Genomic DNA, 22,664 nt, shown 5'->3' on the forward strand with positions numbered 1-22,664 from the left:
ATGGGGGGCTCACGCCATTGTCATTTTTTGTTTTGGATTCTATCTCATTCCAGAGATTTTCTTTGCTTCTGTCAGGTAATTGCATGTGCTAAGAGCTGTTCTAAACCGCTTTGTTAAATGATTGTTTCTACAGTTGAATTATCAAAGTGATAAATCAATCACCAATTTTTTCCTTTTTCCAGTTTAATACCATCTGACTGCCTCATCGCCCAGCAGTTTGATGGAAAACAAAGAAAATGAGTTTTTGGGACAAACTGCTTTTTCAGTGTATTACTGTATTTTTCTTTTCATACGATGTTCTCACTGAATTATATCCTAAAATTATATTTTCTGAATACAAAATACAAAAAAAAAATCAATTAAACATTCAGATTTAAAAAAATACTCAGATTTTGTAATATGTGTTCCATAGGCTTTTGGGCGTAGTCTCAGATTTAGTGAACGTGCATTTTTCTGTAGTCACTTTTCAGAAAAGTGGTGCACTTGAAAATGTAGGTTGTGTCTTCCTAAGACTCTGCAACAAAGTGCTTTTATTTCATTTTTTTGTAATTTATCTTAAATATTATATTATCTTAAATATTAAAAATATACCTGCTGATAATCTTCATTCTGATAAAATTTGAGAGGCAGTCACTTTTGCCAGTGTCTCTTCCCTTGCCTTCAGTCACTCACCAATCACAAAAAATCCCTGCCATTTACTTCCCTCAGCAGTCACTTACAAACTGGTGATGGAGAGGGATGTGGGAAAGAGGTAAAGATGTGGGAACAGAGTGTCAAGGGTAGCGTAGACCTAAAGGTGGTTAAAGGGAAGGGGAAGGCTCAGCAACCTAAGGCACTGAAGTATCACAGCTGTTTTTCGTGTGGTCTGAGCTCACTGGCATAGAAGTGGTGAGGATCCTTGGATATTTGGGAATACAACTGGGGTTTTGAAGAGGCTGACAGGTACCCTCTTTTTACAATGAATTTTGTATGTAGAAGCCTGTGAAATAAGCAAGATATCCATATGTTTTCTGTGGGAGAGGAGCTTTATTTATACAATCTTCCTATCTTTGTCAAACTTCAGCTCCTTTCTGGAGGAAGGCTTGTCAGAGGGAGGCTGTGCCTTTCTGCTCCTTCCCTAGCACAGCCAGGAGCTGCTACAGCTACAGTTGGTAGAAACTAAAATGTAGAATGGAAATACTGAAATACAACATTCAGATAATATTGTTAAAAACTGTCACTATCTGAATCTGTTCAACAGTACAAAGAAGCTCTGGTTCTATAACAAGAAAATTATTTCCTATTCAGTTTCTTAACAAATGGAGGATACATGTACTGACAACTTGGTAGTATTCACCTGAGAGACAACTGTGTTGTCTACTTTTACTGAATTGCAATTTGCATTTCATCTTTATTTCCTAGAATAAAATAACTAAGCAACTCTGTTTCTCATTTATTCTTACTAGAACACACCCCTTTTAGAAAACATCCCATATAATGGAATAGTTTTATTTTTGATAGTAGTTTCAAATGAAGTTAACTTTCAGTAAGAAGGAGGAGGGTATTTGACATTGTGGTTAACATAGTTTTACAGTCTTGAATATTATTATCAATGCACATTGCTTACTTTTTGTAATCTTGTGTCTGTGCTAGTAATCTGAATCTGAGAAATATGATTACTCAGACACTCTATATGGTTATTCAGGTCTATCATTGTTTCACTAAATTGTTAAATGTATTAAGTTGAATATGTTTTGTTCTCTAGAAGTAAAAAGCAAGAATTCCATTATGTGACATTCTGCTATACATGGTATTACAAATGCAAGCTATAGAGATGACTTTCTCATATAAGTCCAAATTCTAATGAGAAAGCTTTTCTCAGAGTGGGAGAGGGAAAGATGCACCTCCAGCTGCACTCCCTTAACAGCTGCTTTCTGTTGACTTCAGATTGCATTACTGTCTTCAGTCTCTGTATTTTTTCCCTGAATGAGAAGTTGGCTGATCGATTCCCTGTTACTAGAGATCCACTTAAGAATCCTTTGCACACAGATAAGAAAATTGAAAGGATTTCAGTTAACTTTTCTGAGTCTTCCTTGGCTAAGAATGCTTCTGCATTCAGTCTTTTGAATTTAAAGCCTTACATGTGGATCACAACAGGAGATTACCCTACTCTAAAATGACTTTTTTTAACTTTAAAAATTACAGAACTTTTTCTAGGTTTGCTTCTTGTTCAGTCTGGTTTTTTGCCCTATCATATAAAGTTGATATTGGATTCTTCTCTACAGTATCAATTAAAGTAGGTGGCATCACCCTGCGGGTATCCACTGTACTGAAATGCTATACGTCGTCATTCAAATCGGTTTCTTCCTCATTTCATTTTTCAGTAGAGGTGTTTCTAAAAGGAATCTTCTGCTTCTTAGGTGTTCAGTAAGACTTGCCTGAGAACTTTAAGCGTGAATACTTCAGTAAGGTAGTGCTCAAATATTTTTCTGTGTGTTATTTGGGGGTTTTGGTTCCTTTTGAATTTCCTTTGGGATACTTGAACATAGTTTCAGAAAGAGCAGCAATTGTCTTCCCAGACTGTGTTCATAAACTTTACTCCTTGCTATTGTTGCAAAGCAAGCCGACTGTCAATCTAAGTGTGCAAACTTTAACTCTCTTTTTTTTTTTAAAAAATGTTGAACAAATGTCTCCTAAAGGGGAATAGCTTCCTCTAGCTTGTCATCTACAGTTGAAGAAAATGTGGGTATCCTCTGTTAGATTAAGGGGAGAAAATATCCTGTGTAAAAGAAAGGTACCTGTGTGAATACTTCTCTTAAAAGCCCAAAGGTATCTGGAAATAGGCATTTAATATTTAACAATTCATGGATGTAAGCAACTGCTTATGTGATTTTTAGCTCACACCTCGAAGGCATCGATGTGAAAATAGGCTGTTCCTTTCCCTTCCAGCAGTGAATGTAAAACATCGTGACACGTATGTTGGACTGAGGTAACAGAAAACTCACCTGCTTTCTAGATGCTAAATGAAACATGGAAGACTTTGACACAAAATTTCACTAAATGATGTTTATTTTGAATGTCAATGCATATACAGCTTTGTCCTAATCTCTAACTTTCATTTTCAGACCTGGACCAAAGGAATTCTGCAACCTCCTGGGGGAATATGCTGGGTGCCTGTTTTGGCTGTCTGACAGTTCATTAGTTCTCTTTTCAAGAGATATGAGCAAATTTACTAGAGATTATTACGTAGGGCGTAAAAGAAAAAGTGTGTTTTAAAGTTGACTTCTGGTATATTTTCTGTAAACTTAGTTTCTTGAAGGTTTGCAAGATAGCAGTGTCGTTATTTTCTCCATTACTTGGTAGAGAAATATAGTCAGCAAAGTGGTCTGTAAATTACACTTATTTGCAAAGATTACAGCTTGGGCAGCTTACATTCATCAGCTAAAGTCTAAAAGCAATTCCATTAAAGAGAAGTAAACATGTTTTGAATTATCAAATGGCATGTAGGATGTCCAAAAAAGGCATTGGGGATCCCTTTACAGAGCCATGGTTAAGGATTTTAAAAGAATCCTGCAAAATATTGTGCAAAAGCACTACCAAATATTAAGCTGCCATTTTGCTGGAGAGAGACTATTACTGCATGATTGGATTTGGCTAACTGTTGTCAGTGCTTGATAGAACACTGCAATGCAAACCATGACGTTGGTCTGCTTAGATGTTCGGGGCTTCCAGGCAGAACTTCAGGATTTTTAAATTGCAGTTTACACAACTTGTTCTCAGAGTCTTTTAACCTTTCTAAATAGTGGCCTAATTTTAAGGACAGTTACAGGTATCTCATCTGTGTTGCCATGCACAAAAAACACTCTTCAGAAACTGAAGCTGAGGCTAACTGCTCGGTATGGGACTGTAGCATGCCAGGGACTCAGGTTGCCAGGTCATGCTTCCATAATTCTGGAAACATACAAAAAGCAAAAGAAACAGTTACATACTAAAAGCACTTGCATAGCCAGCAGTGCTTGCTGAAAGCACTGGCAAACCTAACTTCTGAATGATTTTGATGTTTGTAGGCAGCAACGTCTTTTCTGTAGCTGAGCTGCTTAGGGAGGTGTGGGGTTTGTGTAATTGTGGCATCAGGAAAACAATACCGATGTTGGTTAAATTTGGAAAATGTTAAACCCTTTCTCACAACCAGCTTAGAAAATTCAGATTTTCTACGAACTGCTAACAACACATCCCATAAGGCTGTCTTCCAGTCTAATAAGTAGACTTAAAGCCAAAGGGGAGGTATTTCAGCTTAATTATACTTAATGCATGTAAACAAGAGAGAGGAGACAAGGAATCTCTCTTCTGTTTCCATTCTGCTGCCTCTAACATAAATAATTCTGTGATACATTTCTGCATATTAGATCTGACTGAGAGCTCCAACTTTGTTCTTTGCTGAAATTCAAACTGAAATTAAATATATGTGTAGTGTCAAAATGGCATTTTTTGCTGAAACATTTCTACTAGCTCTATTATAGACCTTACTACTTTCAGACTGGGGAAATGTTCAATTTTATTTTGAGCTAAGGTTTGAAAGATTTGCTTCTTTTTGTTATTTAAGATGAAACTTAAATGGTCTATTCTATACTCACATTATGGTATTATTAGTTAATATTTGTTTTTCACCAGATAGTTTTCAGCTATTATGCTGAAGAAAGCACAGCAGAGGAAGAGAGCGCACACACATAAAACTAGCTTTTGAAAGCTAGTTGATAAATATTTAAGAGCATCTACCAGATTAGTGTGCAACCCCTCACTAGGAGATAAATAGGTTCATTTAGCCCCCTTTTTAAGGTTATAAAGCTCGTACAGTGATTTTTGCCTCTGTTGATGTCCAGAGTTCTATTGCTAACGTTTCATGGAATTCTGTAGTTAAACCACGTTTAATCTCAGAAATGGTACCAAGACTTTCTGCCTTCTGTTTGAAATAGCACTTTGTGCTATTTTGTCCCAATTATTTGATAACTGTCATACTTCTTCCTTTGTTTATAACGTCCATTTCTCCAAATATCTCAACGACTCCTCCACAGTTAAAGGATCAGCCTATTCTCTTCGTTTACAGAATGTTTTGTAAGAATCCTACTAACAGAAGACGAAAAGCCAGTCAAACACACATGCCATTTAACCTGGACAACACTCCTCCTTTTCTTGGCAGTCTCTGCTTCTCAGTTAATTGACTTGTGTGAGAAGAGGGCTATACCTGACACCACTTGCAATTTTGGCTTGGCAGAATCGAGTTGCTAAAAGTTGCTTTCTTGAATTTAGTAGCTACTCGAGTTTGCTGCCAGTGTGCATTCTTGGGGCTCAACATATCTGAAAACAATGTTGTTTATAATGCTGTCTCTCTGAGAAATGTTGACGTGGGATGAATATTCCACAAAGGGCTAAATCCCAATGTCCGCATCTTCTATTCCACACACAGCCATATTTTTGTGCAATTCGTCTAATATAGCTTTCAACATTTTGGTGGGTTAAGAAGTTGGTCCAGAGTCTTTGTATGGCTGAAGAATTAAATTCATTTTGATCTTATACTCTGCTTTCATTCTGAAGATCTCCAGCTTTGTTGTTTTACAAGACCACAAATTTTGTGTGTCAAGCATTATTTCCTTCTGAGTCAGTTTTGAACTCTCAGGGATGTAAGAGTATGCTTATTTCAAGATTTTACAGGATCATAAATGTGGCAGTGACTGTCATGGGGGAGAAAGCATAGGACGTACGGGAGGATTTCTGTAAGAAGCCATTCTCTATTGAAGATGGGATAAACTCCCCATGGATATAAAGGAAGGTTTTAGTTTTAGTATACTTTTTGCTTTGTGGTGGTTTTGTTTGGAAAATGCATGTTTTTAAAACTTTTATTGCAAAGTATTATTTTAATTGTGCTAATAAAGGCAGAACTTTGAGGTGCAGTAGCACAGAAACAGTATTAAAAGAGTAATACTGAAAACAGGTTAACTCAGTAAAAGAAAAAGAAAAAAATACGTGTTCTGTCCTTAAGTAAGACATATGGATGATAGTGTGAAGAAGATTTGAGAATGCACAAGTATCCTTTGTGGGACCACAGTATAAGTCAAAGGTGTCTGTTATTAGGGAGGGAAAACACGATAAACGGTTATGTAGGTAATGACAAAATCAATTTGGTAATTATTAAGCTGTAATAAAAATGGAATACTACAACCATGAAATCTTGCTTTTTTCATAAATCAGTATTAAATTCAAATTCAGGTTTTGAGATTTATGGAGGGGCCTACTTGGGAAAAACACCCGGCCACAGGGAAACAGCTCACAATGCCGTCGAACTCCTGTGGGTACATATCTGAATTGATCTAGGCTTGCTTCGGGGCAATTCTGACGGCTGCTTCCACTCTTAAAGGGATTTGTGTTCTCTGCGATTAGTGAGTTAAGGTGTGGCAAGAAAATTGTATACATAACCTGCAGAAGAATAATTCTACATAGTACATTATACCTATCAGAGCATTAATTATCATATAAACATGCTGAAGAATCAGATTTTTGTCTTAAAAAGATGAAAATACCCAGAAAAATACCGTGTAAGAGAAAATTGGTTCAGCCATTTGTGAAGTGAAGAGCAAAGAATCATATTCACACCGTTACAGATTCATGTGTTGTGTTTTCTGATTAGTGTAGTTCTTACAGACATCAACAAAAAATCTGTCACTAAAGCTCCTTGCTTTTGTATTTAATACAGATTTCCTACTCTTAGACCCCTATAAATGTAGCTGGCTGTGGCCAGGTGCTGTGGGGAGTTAAGATTGTCCCTGTTGTGGTTACTGCTTTTTCACAGACATTTCCTAAAGGACATCTTAATTGTCATCGTCTTCCAGCCGGAATCTGCCTAAGCACCCACACTGTCTTTCTGGTAGCATGTTTGGCCATGGAGGTTTCAGATCTTGAAAGTCTGTTCCTGCTCACTTGCTATGTATAGTTGAATAAATGAACGTCCTATGAATTACCTAATTACTTGTTCTGCAGGGCACAGGGAGGAAATTCCCTGAACATGGTAAATTGCCTGAGGCTGATTAATGGTTGTTGGCGGGGGCGGGGGGGCAGAGAAGGGTTGTTTGTTGGTTTGCGGGTTGATTCCTGTTTGAGTTGAAACAGACTTGGGGGGGGCGGGGAGAAAAAGATGTAGTCTTGCTTTAAGAAATGCTTAGTGATGGTGAGGATACCACAATTGCTCAGCTATTACCTTTGCTGTTAAAAATTTAAACTTAACATCTTTTCCAAATTTGTTTAGCTTTGCTGTCTCATTACGTTTTTGGCTGATAGATGTCTGCTCTTTATTGATCTTTATGAAATACATAAAAATTCTGCATCGTTGCATTTGAAACATTCTAGTTATATCTTCACCTTCAAAAAGATTGCAGTGGGAACAATACAAGCAGTGTACGCATAGCCTGGAAAAGGAGTCTGTGGAAAGAGGGCCATTGTTACTGTGGACAGTAATCCTTGCCCTACATAACAAATGTAATGCTGAATAGCAAACTGAGTTCAGCTACGCGTGCATGGCAAGGGGAAAATCTCAAACCACAACAAAGAAGTCGTGATCATTGTGAGTGTTCTGTCTGGGACACTGCTGCAGCTCAGGGTACCTGCAGAGTCAGCTCACTTTGTTGTTTCACAATAGTGAGCAATGAATAAAAATTAAAGCAATTGGTTTGACGCTGACTGGAGAGGTTTTCTAGAATTGCTGGTAGAGAAGGAAAAAATAACTAAAAATTAAAAGCATTACTTGGTTTTACTCTGTGCTTTGGAGTGTGGGAAGAAGGACTGGGGGGGAAAACATTAATCCTTTTTCCTCCCTCTATCCATGTAGTATGAAATGGTTTGGTTTATTCCTTATTTTTTATAAATGTAAGTGAGGTAAGTGTAATGAGGTTTGGGTTTTGACTTTTCTCCAGTAAAAATAGTTTTCTCTTTATGATGTTGCTTCTGTCCTTACCTACCAGCAGGATGAAGAGCGGAGTAGTTCTGCAGAAAAGGATCTGGGGTTATGTTGGATAAATCAATGATGTACTGTTGCAAAAAACCTCAGTCATCACTGCAGGATGTGTAAGGATGAGTATAGCTTGTAAAGCACAAGAAATAATCCTTACGCTATAGTCAGCATTTGCAAGGCCTCAGTTGTGCCCAGTTTAGGATTCTGCATTTGAGGAAGAATGTGGACCATCTTGAGGTGAACCAAATGAAATTACTGAAAATGATGAGAGGCCTAGGAAATTGGTCTCTGTCGAGGATTGGAGGAAATGGGGTTAATATGTCACGCAGTAAAGGAGGAAAAGACTTAAAGCATGATAATAGAGTTTAAAGGTGTAAAAGTCTGCTGTGTAATAGCCTGTTCTCAAAAGCAACAGAAGAAAAGAAGCAATGGTTTTCAGCTGTGGGATGGACATAAGGAGGACGCTGATGGTAAAGATAAATGTTGGAATAGTGGGATGAAGCTGTGGGATCTTTAGGAAGAGATCAAAGAAGCATCTGTCATGAGTGATTGAGGTACAGTGGAGTCTGTCCTGAGGCATGTAAGTTGTATGAGGGTCTTAAAGACACTTTGGATCCTAATTTACAACTTTGATGTAGATTTTATTATTTAGCATAAATGGTATCAAGTTATTCATTTGGATTAGCTAAGTCTTTTGGTTCTAAATGGATGTAGCAAGCAATGAACGAAGTTTCTTATTGCTAGGAAATAGTCCTATTTCTACCCTAGATCTCGTGTGTGCCTTGGTGTTCTTTACCTAGGTTTACATATGGAAAGCAGAACATGCAGGATCTCGATCTCTTTTTGTGCCACTGTTGACTGATTGCATCTCTAGGGATTTACTTGCCCGTTTACCTCCGTTTGAAGGCAAGTGGGTCTGTACGACTTTGTATTTGAATGACTCCTCTGTATCACCTTCTGTGTGTGAGTAGAGACTGACCCTTCCGGTATTTTGCTGTTGATGCTATCGATTCATTATGCCCCTGGCTGAGGGGCTGGCCAAGAAGACAGAAAACTACTGACCAGATCAGCAAGAGCAAGTCTGGCTCAGTGTAAGCTATTAAATGACTGGAGCTTGTTACCCATTTAATGTCTGCCTGGTTCCCGTGGCTGGCAGTTCCGTCTTCAAAGGAAGGTCACTTGAGGACCGTGCCATTACAGGGGCAGAAGTAAACCCGCACCTTTCTATCATTTTTTCGGTACTGTTGGAAAAAGCAAAGCAAGCAATGCATTGATTTTATAGCATGGAAGTTATTTTATGCACTGGCAGTGACTGAAATACTCTTTTAAACTTAGATCCTACAGAATGTTCTTTACACAGTGAGTGTTTTTACTCGTGGTATATTAACAATTTTTATTTTGTTTTTCATCTGTTCTCTGTGATGCTTTTTCTCAAATACTTTTACTGGCTGTTCAGAATACTAACTGAGCCACGTAATTGTCACAAGTACAGCTACGCAATTGCTGTAGAAGGATTGTAGTAGTTTTGAAATGTCGCCAGCATGCTAAATCAGTGTTCTTTTTCACTGGCTGTTGGGAAAGTAAAAAAAAATCCAGTGACTGGAAGCGATGGATGCCTTTTTTTTAATTATACCTTTGCTATAAAAATGTTTCAGTTTTAATTCAAATGTTTCTTTTATTTTATTCTACATAGTAAACAAATATTTTATGTTCTATTTTAAATATTTTGTGTTTTTTTAAAAGACAACATGGCCATATGCACTTATTTCATCAGCACAAGGTGAAATGCCTGGATGTAGTCGCTGCTTTTCTCTCATATCTACAAATGTTTCAGATGCTTGGAGTATCTGATACAGGATAAAATTCTCTGTTTCATACTAGAGTTTCCATTGAATTTTTTAACACACAACCCTAAGTTTCAACTATGAAAGCAATTCAATTTCTGTTATGTTTTTTTTTTTTTAATCTGAAGTCTGTTTCATAGTATCTTTCTTGTGATAGCTGTAGCTTGGAGTCCACTGTGAAAGCAGTAATTTGTCTTTCTTTCAGGGAACTGGAAAACTTGGAATACCAAATGTATTGTGAGAAGTGGGGAAGGAAAGATGTCTGTTTCTTAATTGTTCTCTTTGCAGACTGGTTTAAAGAAATTACTATGAGCTGAATGAGTTCTACACAATTAATTGAGAGCATATCAACTGAGAGCAGTTGACAGTGTTTATTATCAAATTGCTAAAAATATTTCCTGTCCTTTGTGTCCCTGAGATAAGAGATGATATTCTGATGCCTGTCTTTTCACAGGACCTGTTGTTCAGTGTGTGCGCTCTCAATATCATCTCCACCATTGTCTGTGCTTTGGCAACAGCAATGTGTTGCATGCAGATGGTTTCTTCTGATCTTCTGCAAATGGTGAGTATGTTTCAGTGACAACACAGGATATTGTCCAACATGACATATTGTCCTACTCTTTGCTTACAAACTTAAGCCTATTTGTGTCTCTTTATGTAGCGTTAGCATGTGTGTGTACACGGGTGTATTTTTTTATCTGCATGCATTTATATAAATATAGCACACAGGTGTACGCAGTATGAATAGCTGCGGTGTTTAAAATGTTTACATGTTATATTAGAGGGTTATAATCAGGATTTTGCAATTGGGAGTATGTTATTTTTGTTAACGAGGTTATTAATGAGGTTCAATTATATATGCATGATAAATTTTCTGTCATGACATGTTTATTATCTGTAGTTTCCACACTATCCAGAGCAATTACTTAGCTTTGAGATACTATCTTTCACTGCTTTTCTCGTATAAGAACTATGGAGTATGAGAACTATGAGTTCAAAACTGGAACTTTTCACAGCCCTATGCCAATAACAGTGTTTTCATAAGGAAAACATGTTCAGTTTCAGCGTAGCACTTGTGTTTAAAACAAGAGGGAAAAGGATCGTTAGTCTTCTGCATAGCCACCTGCGTTACAGGATACTGTCTTGTTTTGGTTGGACAAAGACAGCTTTCCTATCCCAAATGAGCGCTGTGATTCTCAAGGTTTCAATGTAATGTTGAGACAAAAAAAGAAAAATTTAAAATCCTTTGTATTTTGCAGGCCAAGTGTACTGTTTCTAGCCCAGCTCTATTACTGGCTAATCTAGGAAACCATCCTCTGTTAATAAGAGAGGGCAAGCGCACAAACCTGGTACCAGTCATTTGTAAATCTCTCGTATTTTGAAAGTTTGCATAGATGGAATACTGGCCCAGCACGTTAGCTGCAAACCATTTACACGACAGAGGAATGTTGTATAACTTGCCCTGCAGGCATATGGTTGACTTTAAAATAAATAAATAAATAAAATACATTAGCTGCCATGGATATTTGTTTAAGTGCATGAATTACAGAGATAAGGCTGTCCTTTCTAGACAAGTATTCCAGTCACTGAGTTACAAACTTAAAGAATATCTTCCATCTGTGATCTGGTGTTTACTTCACATAGTAGCGGATATAAGAAGTTAGGCGCATATGTCTATATAATGCCTACAAATGGTACATAAATGCATTTTTTAATGTAGCACACTGTGTATTCATATTGCGTCTGCTTGTAGAAGCTTATGAACAGGGCTTATTTAATAACTTTGTTTTGGATGTCAAACAGAATTGACAAAAATAATCATTTCAGCTGACGACACATTGTATTTTAAATGTTAAAGGATTCTTATCATATTGTAGGTATTCTTTCTTTTCATACGCTCCCCCCGCCCCATGATTTTTGCTGCAAGAATGCCCATTGACTCTAAAGATCTTTTTCCCCTTGCAGTGATGACAGGGAGGTGAAGAGGTCATCACACCTGGAAAGAGCTGTCTGTCTAGTGTAACAATGGTAGCAGTGATCCAGAAGTGTAAACATATATATTCCAGGAATCTTAACCTATACTTAATTTTATGGTATTTAGCAGTGTAAGAGCAATAAAAATGTTTAGACGCCAATGAACTAAGAACGATATTAAAGTGCTTCTGACGGGCATGTGCAAGAAGCAGTAATCTCAATAGGAAGTCAAATACCTTAAAAGCACATAATTTTTCTCTCTGCCACTTCATTCTTCACTTCTTCCCTAAAATTCTTTCTTTACCCCCTGGCGATGCTGCCATTATGTTCATTTCTTTTTGCTTCCTACACTTTGTGCTTCCAGCTTTCTGTCTTCCTACTTAGTTGTCCACTCTCCCACTCTTTCAGCTCCATTGACAAGAATTTTCTTCCCTCTCCACAGAAGAAGGGAATTGTATCTTTCTTTCTGCTCAACCCCAGTCTTTTCTTGTTTATCCTTAAGGTTTTCCCTTTCTTTTTTCAGGTTGCTGAGCCAGATTCCTACCAGGCCTAAGTGAGCGTAACTGGGGCTACGCTGACTTAGACCAGCTGAACTCTGACCGAAGATTTCTTTTTCTTCCACTATTTTCAGTCTGTTGTCCCACCTGCAGTTCCCGTTTGCTCTCCTGCACCCAAAAATCTGATTTAATTCCTTTTTTCTTGCTTGTTAACGCTTGATTTGTGCTTTTTCCTTTTACTTTTCTCTGAGGTATGCATCTTCTCCTAGCAGGGTTGTACCATGCTGGAAGTTTAAGATAGCAGTAGCAAGAGATACCACCCCTTTTAGATGACAAGGTTTTAATTATTGTGCTGATTCTTTTACTCTGTTCTTACAGTATTCAAGAGCTACATGGGCTCTCCCGTAGGAAGAGGAGGTATAAAAATATAATTCCTAGCCAGCAAAAGCATTATGCAGTGGGGAACATCTCCTCGGACATCATTAGATTATCATTAGGTCATCAGTTTTGTGATTCATGTGTTAGTGTTCTTGTCTCAGACATTAATCAGTTAGAATGGTGAATTTTTGCAAATTTCAAATAATTTCATGTTTTCTTCTGGCAGGAAGCTGTTCTATGTGCTTCAGGTATTTATTGCCTAGCAACATAGAGCTGGTATGTAATGCAGTCTCAAGAAAATCTGCAACAATGTTTCATGATATCTGCTTTCTTGCTAACTTTTGCATGTAGTGAGTATCTGATTCGTGCAAGCAAACTGGCTGAGTATTTTATTGGCAACTGCTACCTTCTGATGTACTGATCTTTTAGTAAAAATGCCCTGAAAAATATAAACACGAGCTGTCCAGTAGTAAGCGCAGATTAAATTTTCCCATGAATTTGAAGGGTTTTTTTGGTTAAAAATAATCCCACGAAAGAAACATTTGGTTTCAAGCCTTAAGGAAAAAAATACTGCAAAATATTGCAAACTATTTTTATTCCGTTATACTTTAGTTTCCTTTAGTTTTTACTTTTATACGGTCGTTTGGGACACACAAACACATTTTCCTAGGTTGTTCTGTCTTTGAGTTGACTGTTTCAGAAAGCACTCCAAATTTTTCGCCTCACTTTAACCTTCCTCACCCTGTTAAGCATACCCAGTTGCTCGGAGGGAAAAAAAAATCTACCAATTGTACTAAAGCTGCAAGAGTAAGTGATACCACAGTTAAAGATTGAAACAGCGTTTGTTATGTTTCCCTACTTTAGACAGCTTAAGGCTGCACTCCGTTACAGGGCTTCCCAGAATTGTTCTTTCTGTGTACACACCCCTCCAGCAGATAAATGGGAATCAAATCAGATTATATCAAGGTTCTGTAATGTGAAGAAACATCTCTTAATAACCAAGCTGTCACTTCCATGATATTTCATTTGTTGCCTAAGGCAGTTTCAGTTTGCATCTTGTCTGATGAATGGCTACTGCAAAAATTCACACTGTTTTCTTCAAAAGGTAGCTGCCTGAATAAAACAAAGAAATTCAAGAAAATATGCCCACTGTGGCCAAGCTAAAGCACGAAGTACACCTACTCCAGAAATACAGTACTACCCTAGAAGTACTGGCACTGATACCATGCAGTGATTTGATCACCATCACTGTTAGTAACTGTTCTTCATGTTATGTGATATCTAAAACAATCTGTTATTTTGTAAAGGAAATAAGGTAATGATGACACATGCAAGCTGTAACATTTAATTACTGTTTTCACCAACCATAATGATAATTCAGCATGTGATTAACTTACTAGGCTGTAGTTAATATTTCTACTCAAACACCTCAGAGCACCTCTGTATGAGGGTAACATCTTGCTGGCATTGTTTAACCCCTTAACCCAGTGAAATAGTAATAAAAAACCCCCTTCAGGATGAAGCTTCAAATTAAGTGAGAATTGATCTTAAGTTATTACATAATTTTTATTATTTAACCTAATTATATCAAAACCTATATATTACATTTTTTGGCACAAAGCTCACTTAAAGGTACTGTAAAGCCCAGTCCTTTTAGAAATATGCATTGCGATTGATGTACATCCATAGAAACGTCCTAAATGTAAATACGGTTGGATAAATATTCCCCTCACCCCCACCACAAATAAAAAGGTAAAATAGATACCTTTGGTGCAGGAAAGCTTTTGACATTTTTAGAGGATGTACCATTTTCCATTTTGTATTTTATTGGTAGGATAAGAATATTTAATATTTAAGACTATTTAAAATACATTCAGTACTTCAAGAAAGATGTAGTGTCACAGACCAGTCCCTCTGAGACTACAGAGCTAGTGGCTTGTGATGGTTATAGGAACAGAAACTGGAAACAATGCAGCAGAAAAATTTGAATCTATGTTTTCTGTATCAAAATATCTTCTGTGTGGCAATTTCCCTTTACGATCTGGGACAAATTAGAAGAGTCAGCCATGATCCTTCTGTTCTTGCAGACAATTAGTACCTACATTTCCCTCTAGGAGATATTGATTCCAGTGTTTCAGAAAAGGAGAAAAGCAACCTGTCCAGGAGGAGGACAGTTAATTGAAGACAGAATTATAGTATATTGCAAAGAGCTTTTACTATAGATAACATGCCAATATTAAATTATACGCAATTAGAAATTTTTATTTCCCATTCCCAAGAATTAGCAGGTTTTTATAAATGACATATAGAGACTGAAATGAGGATAACAAACCTTGGAGTCTCCAAAGGACTCATTTCAAAGTTACGCAGTAAATTTATTAAATGTGATATGGAAGGCAGAGGTGTGGCGTTCTCAGGGCTGTGGCACACGACCCCTGAGCATAACTGCATTTTCAGAAAACTTTTACCTCTTCTCTTCCTGCTAGAAGTGTGTGCTTCTAATGTTTTTCTAATTCTCTGCTTGCTAACAACTTGCTGCTGATGCCATGGGTAACTTCTGTATTGAATTCAGGTCCAAGAAGTGGGTACAAAACCGCAACATTGTACAGCTTCCCTCTTTACCCTGCTGCAACCAGATAGCACATTTTATTCTTCCCTCATAATTGCAAACCAAGTAACGAATTAAGTAGTCCTCAGTACAAAATAAAGATGAGGCCTGTTTAAATCAGGCTGTTTAACTCTGTCAAAATTAGGCGTGCTCACAAAATTCTGTGTGCAATATGTGCACTATGTTGCACATCCATTTAGCACATGCACCGATCTATGTATCATGTCTGTTAGGTATCAGACACGTTCCACAGAGTAAAGTAAGGCCATCTTTAGTCCAAGGATGAAAAAAAACTTGCATGTGTATAATAGTTTGAATGCCAATAAGGTTGGCTGCTTCCTAAAAGAAAAGCATGAATTCTAGATCTGTGTTTCATTGCCCATCGGATTTCTGAAAGCTCCCGGCATCCAACAGCTCCAGGTGGTCAACAGAAACGGCTGAGTGTTTGGGATTTCCAGAGCCAGGGGATATCTATTTATGCCTAGTAAATACATTCAAAATATCTAGTGATAGCTATAAAGTTATGCAAAGCTTTTAACAGTGTTGGCTATTTACAGCGTGCTATTTGCTGTTTATCCTTGTCTGCAACCATTTTCTATCCATTGCTTCCGCAGTGGCCAGTGGTTTAATCCCAAAAGCCTGGCTAGGAGACCTGCTTTGTGAGTTGTTCCGTAGTGTGAGCTATAGTTTTTGAAATGACATTGAATGCAACTTGATGTTGTTTATACTTGTGACCAAACAGGCCGCCCCCATTTTCGCTTTGGCAGTTCTTGTTGTTGCCTATCCTACTTGCCATCAACATTTTGAGACTGATTATTTAGTAACAACTGTCTTCTAATACCAGAAATGTGTGTTTCCTTGTGGAGGCATTTGTCAGTGTTCCTCCACCTAGTCCAGCTTTGTCAGCTCTTTGCATTTTCTTACCGTATCTTTTTCTTACCTATGTGTTAAGTCTTTGCTGAGCCCCTGCCAGCCTTCACCATTTGAGACTAACTCTTAAAGATTTTTAAAATACATTTTACTGTAGGAAGGGTAAACTTTTGCAGGCTAGTAGAGGTTAGTAGATAGGATAGTATGGAATAAGATATGATTTAATTCCCACTTAATAGCTTTCCAGTTGTTTTCTCAAGGATGTCTGTTCTTTGTGATAATCCCTTATATTCGCTATTGTTTCATTTCCTGCTAGTCTCCCTCTTACAGCCTTTTTCACTTTAATTTCTGTGCCTTCCAGCAGGATGATATCACACAGGTAAACTGTTGTTTATAAACACCCTCCCCAAATATGTGCATCTTTCACGTCCGTTTTGCCACTCATTTTCAGTGTTGGTCACACAGAGTTTGTTGCCATGATTTGTATTCACAGTGAAGGTTCTGGAAAGGGATGCAAATGGTTCTGCTGTTAAACTGAACTGCATCTAATCATCAGGTCTTCTCCTTCTTGAACCACAGCCTCTTCTACCCTGTGTAAAACCTTTCCCTTCTGTCACATCCCACAAAATGTATGCTGACAGTTCACTCACTGTAAAAGTGCTATGTGTTTAATTGCCTTGTTCTGAGGAGTGTTAAGAGCATCACTCCCTATATATGGATGAATGAAACAAGCTGCAGGGAACTCGAGAATTGAGGGATGGAGCTACGTGTTCTCTGGTGCAAACCAAAGCTTGGGTTCCATGGCAGTATATGCAAATAGTCTGGGAGAAGGTAAAGAAAGTTGTAAAAGAAAATCGTTTAGTTTCCAGACTGTAAAAATGACCCAAATTATTAACTCTACTAGGAAAATGAGTGTAGTCCTGAGTTTGGTAGAATCAAGTAGGGTACAAAATGTGACCCAGAGTTTACAGATATTTGTCTTCATTATGATAAATTTTTATACAATTTTTAGGTCACTAAGTTGAAGTTTGTCTTGCTTCCTATTTTCCTAAAAGATTTTTCAATGTATTTGGGATGGTAGCAGACTGATGAGCGCTGATGATTGTATCACTTAGGGCAGAAGTTTGTTGTCTAATAGTTAATATTAGTGTAATGTTACCGTTTGGAAAATGGCTGTTGAAAGATCAGGTGAATTCAGACTGAATGACTGCAAGAATGTAGTTTTATTCTGTAAGACAAACCTGTAGAAATGTCTGATAGTACTCAGGATAACAGCATCGCATCTCATATGAAAGAGAGTGCTTAACAGCATCGGACATTTTGTGTAACAAAGAGTAAATCAGGTAGATGGCATGTCTTTTATTCCTGTACCATCTGTAGACTACGGTGGCTGAAAGTCATTGGTTGGATGTAAGATATAATGATGTAACATATTCTGCAGAGGAGGTTCTTTATTTAATAGTTACTTGTGACAATATCTCTAGAGAGCTGTTCAGTAAGCAACTAATAGTTCATTTTCACAAACAATTAAAATTGGTCCTCCTGACCCTCTGTTGTGTTGCATTATTACAGCTTTGACCTTTGAAACAACATACATAGTGTGTTTAGTAAAACTAAGATGTCACTCAACCTTTTAAATACCAAAGACTAATATCATTTCTATGGTAATGTAAATTCAGCATAACTGCTCCAAGTTAAATTTGAAAAAGTGAAAAATATAAAACTGTGACATTAAAAACTAAGGTAATTTATTTTCTACTTGCTGGATCTCCTAAGCATAAGCATTTTCCCTTTTATTTCACTGCTTCTTAAGTCTTTATCATGGATTTAAACAAATAATAATGTAATGAGACAACAGTACAAAGGCATATATTCTCTTGTTCCAGTAAAAAAAAGAAATGTGCCTTCAGCAAATTTTCTTAGCTCACTTGTTTTAAAAGGCAAGAGCTAACAACCAAGTCATCTACTGATCCAAGAAAAGTGATATGACAGAAGAAGCTTGCCTGGAGAAGAAAATTCTTCTGTGGTTTTGGATTGTCTTTTGATCCCCTTTTATCCATGGGGACCATATAAAGCCAGGTCAAGGTGGCTGGGTTCCATGGGATCTGCAGAGTGGTCCATATTTGATCTCGAAGTAGTTCAAGCCTTTGCTAGAAGACTTGTTAAGTTACAGTGTTTCTGATATCGAAGGTGTCAGAATGGCTTCTTGATATCACTGCTATGCTAGAAGCTGATTAGGTTCCTGTCACAAATGTTGACAGTAGTTCTCAGTATTATTACTTTTTATTATTCAGTGTGGTTATTTTCTTTTTGGTTTTGAGATGTTTATATGGAATAAATGTTTTTCTTACTTTCATACCAGTATTTAAAACCTTTATACCACATTTATGTGTGCAGTGTCTGTATCGCCAAACCACAAATGGCTGTTAAGAATATTTTATTTTACAGGAATAATAAAGAATAGTTATGGCCCTTTGTTTGGAAGTGAAAAATAGGTGGGATATTTGTAGTTGTCTTATTCACAATTTAATGAATATGTGGTAGCTTGGTTCTAGTTTGTTTTATTTGGGTTTTTTTTGGGGGTGGGGTTGGTTTTTTTTTTTTCTATAAGTACAAGGCATTTCAGATTGGAAGCAAAAACATGCAAATAGTTATTTTAGTAGTTGTACCTATTGTTCATCAACTATTAAAATACAGCTGATTATGTAGTGCTATAATAAAATTGTATTACAAGGTAGAAGTATTTCTTGAAAAGCTATTTAATTTTAAATGTCTGCATCCTAAGAGTCACTGACTTTGAGGACTCCCTCTGTCTTTAGTAAAACCTCGTGTTGTATTTTGGCAGTTTGATTTGCACTCCTCACTGATCTCGAGTATTCGTATGCTTCCAGAAGTGTCCCTTCCATTTCAGTATGGATATTAATGAAATTGGGTGTTGGTCAGGGTTGCTAATACTGACCTTTTATTAAAATTTTTATTATTGGTGATGATGTTTCTACCGTCTGAAGGAACTTGACCTGTTCATTTTCAGTTTCTGCCACAGAGGCCGCATTCTACCAATCCTGACTGCATGACTCCACATGGAACTATCCTGCACCAAACCTTGGATTTTGATGAGTTCATACCGCCAATACCACCTCCGCCCTACTACCCACCAGAATATACCTGCACACCAGTGATAGAGGCGCAGAGGTGATTCTTCTTCCCTGTAGTTACAGTCATCGCTCTTCTGAGCTACAGACTATGAAACTCTTTCAAAGAATACGGAGCCAAGTAATGTCCTTCACTTATATTAGCCGTTTCTTTTTCCAGAGAGAGTACGTACATTTTTTGCAAACTTGTTAGGATGCACTTGGAAATATTTGTGTTAAAGCACTGCTGTAATAGAGAAGTGATTGAATTTAGCTAAGACAAGGATAACAGTATCTGAACTTAAAGCAGAGATCAGCTTATAGGTAATCCTTTCACAGGTGTTAACATTTTACACTTGAAATTGAACATGAGATTTAATTTTCTAAGGAAATCATTGCAGTTAATGTGTATTATTGTGGAGTAGTGAAAGATATCAGACTGCAAAACAAACTGGTAGAAATGGGTGGCATCGAAAATGAAATACAATTTTTAAAGCTACCCGGTGAATGAGGGCTTCCTTTTGGTTGTCTAATAAATTTCTTCAATATAATTCTTTGTATATTGGCTTTGAATTCAGAAAATGCTCCACGTCACTGTGGCATAGGTAATATTTTACCCAATAAATCCAACGCAATTTCTAAATAATTAAGTTTGCTTGTTTGTGTTTTCAAACAGAGGTCTTCATTTGGACTTTCCTCATTCCCCATTCAGTGCTTTATATGAAGTAACCATTAACAGCCCGGGAATGCTGTACCCCACTGAGCTGCCCCCTCCTTATGAGGCAGTGATTGGAGAGACGCCTGCCAGTCAGGTAAGGAAAGCCAAAGGAAATTCTTTACATAGTCTTCAAATTTTCATGATGCAAAACAATTTTAGATAAATTTAATGATCTAAAATAATTTAGGAGTTAATTGTACTTTGGGGGAACAACCATTAGAAAATACTTATATTCTTTAAACGCATTTTTCAGACCATTCCTTTTAAAAGGGTTTAACTAACAAATTTTACTTAACATGCATTCTCCTTATGTTCTTGTGCATGGTTGGGCAAATGCTTATGCAAGTAGTAATTTTTCAGCTGTTATCATCCGTTAAAAAAGTAGTATGATACTGGACTGTCCATAACAAAAACCTAGAAGAATCGATTGGAATCACCGAAGCACAGTGTTTTTCCTTATTTGAAAAGGATAATGGTGTTTTAAAATGAGATTACATTTCTTAATTTCTATAGGTAATAAGGAATTAGGAAGCAGGTTTATTTTCTTAAAAACCCCTACAACTATAAAGTATTTTTTATTCCAACTACTGATGATAGTGGATTTGCCTCACTTTAATATACTGCTTTTAGTTGGAGCTCAGTACAACAGTGTAGGTTTAATAAGGAAAAAGATAACTGTGTGTCTCGTGGCACGTAATGATAATAGCTTCTGTATGTTTGTGTATGTGTGTATATAGCATAGAGCTCATGGGACATTCAGTTTTGCTCTGCATTGATCTGAGCCAAGATAATTATGAATTCCCATTTTAAACTCTGTGTGTAGGTAGAACATGTACTTGAAAATTCCTAACAAAAATCTCTGTAAATAACCTCAGATTAACAAAGTTAAAAATACACATTTGCAGTCCTCCACTTATGTCAGATTTCAGATCATGTTCTTGACAAGTACTGGGAGCATCTGGTAATAGTATAGGTTCTTATAATGGTACGCGCTAGTCTTGACAGGATGCCTTGAGCTCAGTGCCAAATTTATGCTTTAGTAGTTGTAAGATACAGCCGCCGTAAGGAGGCTCCTATCAGGCACCAAAGTGCTAGAAACTGATTCCTGCCTCAGTGTTAGATTAGCTGATAGGAAACCATATGGAGCAAAGATTTGAATGATAAAAGGATAGGGACGTGTTCTTCCTATGAAATAGCAATGAGTAGTTCTCTATCTATTGCTTATACTTCTGGCTGTTACAGCTTTTAATAGCTTCTGCTGTTACATGGCAGAAACAGTTACTCCTGAGACTGCTAACACCTTTATTCTGAACTTTGAGAAACGATCCAGTATACTTCAGACAAATATTTACATTACACTTTTTGCCTTTTTTTTTACTATACAGTGTCAACTCAACTGATACTAGAATTATAATATATCTGCATGTACAGCCAAAGCTAATTTGAGCAAAGTTTTGCTTGAAGCAATTTGTGATAATTGAATCAGCTGTCACAAATGGGAAAATATGTAAAATTGCTTTTAGAAACTGTAATTTCTTGCAGGCTTCAGCAAAAACTCAAGGAGTCAAACATTCTAGATATTGGTTATCAGTTCTTAATAGCACATAGTGGAAATATGTGTGTTCAGGTTGCCAAATTGCACCCACGTACTTTGCATTTCCCCAAAATATAACATTGAAAAGTTTGGTAGTGATTGTTTTTCACGTTGGGGGAAACTACAACCACAGCCATAAAACTAAAGAAACTGTATAAATTTTTACTATTATACATAAGAAGATCGTTAAGACAATAATAAGACAAGTGTCTGAGGAAAAAAAAGACGTTGAGATGCACAGTCCCCGACAAAAATGCAATTAAAAAACTACAAGAAGCTGACTAACTTTGCAGCTTCTATGACTGACAAAGCAGCTTCCGACAACTCTTCTAATCCTTGTGTTGTATCATACCTTCCACCACCTGCCACAATAAACAGGCCAAACATTGCACTACCTTTGATTTATTTGGCTATAATAAAATGAATCGGTATAAACTGCTTGTGACTGAAGTTCTTTTCTGAACAGCAAAATTGGAGTTTCCAAGGCCATCTCCTTTCTAAAATATTTTTTATCCAAGTTGCATCCTTCTTCCTTTACAGTAACTCAGAGGAACCTGCAAGCCCTGAAGGAGTTGATATTTTTCAGGGATTAAAAAAATAAAATTGGCAAAAGCAATATGAATTATGCATGGTGTGGGGGGAAAGAGAAGGATCATATCTGTGATAAGAATTCGTAGGTACTACCACGTAAGGTTTAGAAAAGTGTCTATACTTAAACACAAAATCACTTTGAGCACTCTTGTAATTGGGATTACACTTCGCATGAGCATTGACATCCAGCATCACAATAGCACCAGCATATAACAAAAGTATAATTTAACAAGACATAATTTAAAGCAGCAAAATCATGCTCTTGCAAGAAGAGCATGAGCTTTAATAAGTAGATGTATTGACTGTTATTTTTTGGCAGCTGGGGTCAGTGTCAGTGCCTTGCCTGTTCATCTCTGGCCACCTGGCTTCCAGAAGTGTTTGTTCTACTCACAAGTGAACACGAGTGGTGATTTTTAATTTCTAAATGTGGTAATTATATAGTTTCTTACTAGGAGTGAGTTTATATATGCAACTAGGAGTT

The 22,664-nt window shown here is 37.0% G+C and overlaps 1 protein-coding gene across 1 annotated transcript in view; it reads left to right on the forward strand.

The window, feature by feature from the left end:
* ENTREP2 (endosomal transmembrane epsin interactor 2) overlaps positions 1-22,664 on the forward strand; it is a 153,601-nt gene that overhangs the window by 113,720 nt on the left and 17,217 nt on the right. Inside the window, exons 5-7 of the mRNA XM_075160260.1 lie at positions 10,277-10,384; positions 19,181-19,341; positions 19,957-20,092. Coding sequence (XP_075016361.1) covers positions 10,277-10,384; positions 19,181-19,341; positions 19,957-20,092 — 405 coding nt within the window. The remainder of the gene's footprint in view (positions 1-10,276; positions 10,385-19,180; positions 19,342-19,956; positions 20,093-22,664) is intronic.

This window comes from Calonectris borealis, chromosome 11, assembly GCF_964195595.1.
Source record: "Calonectris borealis chromosome 11, bCalBor7.hap1.2, whole genome shotgun sequence".
Taxonomy (NCBI): Eukaryota; Metazoa; Chordata; class Aves; order Procellariiformes; family Procellariidae; genus Calonectris; species Calonectris borealis.